At 56.7% G+C, this 3,383-nt stretch overlaps 2 protein-coding genes and 1 pseudogene across 2 annotated transcripts in view; 1 reads left to right on the top strand and 2 right to left on the bottom strand.

The window, feature by feature from the left end:
• ACA1_371580 overlaps positions 1 to 391 on the bottom strand; it is a 1,120-nt pseudogene extending 729 nt beyond the window's left edge.
• A 999-nt stretch (positions 392 to 1,390) lies between these two features.
• ACA1_371570 (CUE domain containing protein) lies at positions 1,391 to 1,880 on the bottom strand (the record flags this gene model as incomplete). The annotated part of the gene is made up of 2 exons (XM_004340284.1): positions 1,391 to 1,476; positions 1,598 to 1,880. The coding sequence occupies 2 exons, from the start codon at positions 1,878 to 1,880 to the stop codon at positions 1,391 to 1,393; spliced, it is 369 nt and encodes a 122-aa protein (XP_004340332.1).
• A 226-nt stretch (positions 1,881 to 2,106) lies between these two features.
• ACA1_371460 ([2Fe2S]-binding, putative) overlaps positions 2,107 to 3,383 on the top strand; it is a gene marked incomplete at both ends in the record, with an annotated part of 1,754 nt that continues 477 nt past the window's right edge. Inside the window, 6 exons of the mRNA XM_004340283.1 lie at positions 2,107 to 2,250; positions 2,363 to 2,567; positions 2,655 to 2,767; positions 2,850 to 2,939; positions 2,996 to 3,149; positions 3,216 to 3,373. Of these exons, the coding sequence (XP_004340331.1) occupies positions 2,107 to 2,250; positions 2,363 to 2,567; positions 2,655 to 2,767; positions 2,850 to 2,939; positions 2,996 to 3,149; positions 3,216 to 3,373 (864 nt within the window). The remainder of the gene's footprint in view (positions 2,251 to 2,362; positions 2,568 to 2,654; positions 2,768 to 2,849; positions 2,940 to 2,995; positions 3,150 to 3,215; positions 3,374 to 3,383) is intronic.

The following is a 3,383-nucleotide window of genomic DNA, read 5'->3' as shown; positions in this document are numbered from 1 at the left end:
AGGAAAATAATTTCCTTTCACCATTTTTATTTTATATTTTTTCTATTTACTCGCACAGAAGGGAATGGTGCGAGTGGTGTTGATGGTGGTGCTGGTCGTCGCGGTGGTCCTGGGCGTGTGCAGCAGCGCTGTGGTTGATGATGAGGCCCGGCCACAGGTTGGGCTGGTATGTAGACGCTGCGGGATGGAGCTGGTGAGCGGACCCGCGGACGTGTTGGAGGTGGCCAGCGGGGCTGCGGTGGGTGCCTACTGTGCCGCGCTCTTTGGGAACGGGACTGCCACGGACGCTCGAGGCGAAGAGGTGGGTGAGGACCACGACAACGAAGACGAAGAGAAAGACGAAGACAAAGGGAAGCAGCTGGTGCAGCACTTTGTCAACCCGCAAGGCCATACCTTCGAAGTCATCACCGCGCGATGGAAGGACCTCTACATGCATACCGACCAAGCCTTCTCCCAGGACTCCTGGTTCGAGTACGCCCGTCCGTCCTCCATCCACCCGCACAAACTGTCTCTAATCACATGTGCCGTGGTGCGTGCGCGTGTGTAGAGGGTACGCGTGGAAGTTTGCGCACTGCCAGCGATGTGGGACGCAGGTGGGCTGGATTTTCGTGCCTGAGGGCCTGCTCGAACACGAGGAACATGGTATGGCTGCCTGATCTTCGGTTGATGGGGTGTCGTTGGCGCATTGGGCTTATCGTGTTGGTCCCGCGCAGACCACGACGCCGGAGTGCTGGGCGGCTTTGACGCAGCGCAGGAGGACTTCGTGGGCCTCTCTCTGCACTCCCTAAACACTGGTCCGTCACCACCACTCTTGTCAGTGATGGTCCTGGTTGTGTCGTTCTCAGCCTTTTGTGATCTCGACTGTGCGGGTCGCAGCCCAAGGCATTGTGCAGGACAAGCCCACAGTGCAGGTCGGGTCCCTAACGAGACAGAATCACTCCCGAACACGAGCGTGGATGTAACATTTTGGCTATCGATCGACGATCACAGTGCATCTATCCTCCTGGGTAGAGCGGCTTCAGCGTTTGCCTCCCCTTCGGCCAAAGTGATGACCTGGCGAAGCGTAGGCGTCTGTGCAGGAGTCCGTTGCAATTGTGTGCACCTGCGGCGAGCGAGTCATTCACAACAATCACGAGGTGTGTCAGACAAGTTGCATTTTGTCATTTGTCTGATTTGTTTGTTCAATCTCGCAGGGCGCACGCACCTCCTCTCCTCCCAACAGCCTGAGGACTCGTGACTTGACGTCCAGTGTGAGGATCTCGCTGTTCTTGAACCGTCCTCCCTGTTGGCCACAATGCGACACCCCGCCCTACTGATCAGCCATTGCCCTCGCTTGGTACAAAAAACGAAGGGCGCTCGCACGGTGAAGAGAATCTCCTTGGCCATGCGCTCATCGCAGGTGACCGTTGACTGGTGTTCGCGCCAGAACGTGTTCCACCACGGCGGTACCACCCGCTCCTCCCCTGTCGTCGCTTCCTGACAATCCCACATATAATAATTGATATTTTATTTAAAATTTAATAAAATGAAATGAAAAGATTCGTGGAAGTGGGTGGGAGAGGTACTGAAGGGGGCGGGGTAGAGGGGGCGGAGACACGAAGGGGCGAAGCTTCAGTCTCCCTGGTCGGGTTGGGCGAGTCGCACATGGCGCACTGCTGGCTGCTGGCTGCGTTCGCGAAAGTGCAGGTCGCACAGGCCCACTCGGCAGTCGCTGGCGGGGGAGCATGGACGGGGGTGGTGCCTCCCGATAGCAGCTCCGTCGCCGCCTGGTCGACGTTGCCGCGGTGGTACGCCAGCGTCTGGCGCAGGCGGTCCTCGTTGAATTGGGGGAACATGCCCTTCAGCAACGCCACGTCCGCCTCCTTTGTCGTCACGGCCATCGTCACGGCCGTCTTGTGGCAACAAGAGTCGAGCAGTTAAAAACAAAATTTAAGTTTGGGGGAGGGCTCTAAAAAAATGGTCGGCATTTTCGGCACGGACCACGTTTTGGTTCTCCATCTTTCCTTGGTAGGTCACAGATCTATCTGCGTTCTTGATTCTTGATTTTGCTGCTGCATCAGCAAAGGAACTTCGACAGAGGACTGTAATATATAGCAGTCAAGACATATGGAGGAGGAAAAGGTGGTGGTGGCGAAGCGCACGGGGCAGGTGCTCTACAAGGGGACCATTCTCAAGGCCGACCACTGGCTGGGCGGCCACCAAAAGAGCCCCGTCCCCTTCCGCCTCTCTGGCGCCCCCAACTTTCGCACCGTACGCCTCCTTTATTGAAACGAAATAAATAAAATAATAATAAAATGTGATAATTGATAATAACGAAGCAACTCTTGCCTTTTATTTATTTATGTATTTATTCGTTGTGTAGGTGCCGGCGCTGCCGGTGTCGGGTGTGGCGCAGCCGTCGCTGTTTGGCATCCGCGCGGTGCTCAACCGGGTGTTCGGGCGCCCAAACCGGATCGAGCAGGTGGTGTGGTGTAACCTGCGCGAGGAGCCCGTGATCTACATCAACGCCCGCCCGTTCGTGTTGCGCGAGTTCGACCACCCATTCAGCAATCTCACCGCTTACAAAGGTCGCTCGCCACCTCTTCGCGAGTTGCGTGTCGTGTGTCGTGTGTCGTCGTGCGTCGTGTGCGGTCTTGCTAAAGTAACTATGGCAGGCATGAGCTTGAGCAATCTGGAGGACATGGAGGAACGGCTGAAGGCTGACATCCTAGCCGAAGCCTCGCGCTATCAGGGCAACCTCCTTATTCACGACGAGCTGGACGACGAGGTACTGACTCGTTTATAACTTTTTGGGGCAGCGACCGCAATCTTGCACAACGGCCCTGACGTCGTGGTGCGGTGGTTCGCAGTGTGCGTGCCCCATGTGGGAGGCCATCTCGTCCGAGAGTGTCATGACGCCCAGGGAGGTCTTCTTCACTCTCCAGAACGAAGGATACCGAGTACGTGCGCCACACGCACCACCACAAAGGTAAAAAACTGACTAACATCTGCACAGGTGAGCTACTGGCGTATCCCCATGAACGCCGAACACTTTGCCAGCCACGAAGCCATCGACACGTTCGTGGATATGGTCAAGTCGATCGATGACCAGACCCACTTCGTTTTCAACTGCCAGATGGGTAAGATTCGCAAGTCGCGCGCGCGCGCGCGTGTGTGTGTGCAACAGCCGTTGGCGCATAACTTGAATGCCAACACCATAACATTGGGCTGCGCAGGGAGAGGCAGGTCGACCATGTGCACGGTGATGGCCTCCCTGATGTACATGTGGTGTCGGCTCGTCAACAAGCCACTGGCCTATCGGGCGGAAGACGACACCGAACACGAGGCGAAGCTGGAGGAGGACATCCTCACCAGCGGAGAGAAGAAAGCGCGCGTTCGCAAGA

The sequence above is a fragment of the Acanthamoeba castellanii genome (assembly GCF_000313135.1).
Source record: "Acanthamoeba castellanii str. Neff unplaced genomic scaffold scf7180000084664, whole genome shotgun sequence".
NCBI classification, from domain to species: Eukaryota; Discosea; order Longamoebia; family Acanthamoebidae; genus Acanthamoeba; species Acanthamoeba castellanii.
Note: the sequence above shows the minus strand (reverse complement) of the source record. Positions and strands in the feature narration are given on the sequence as shown.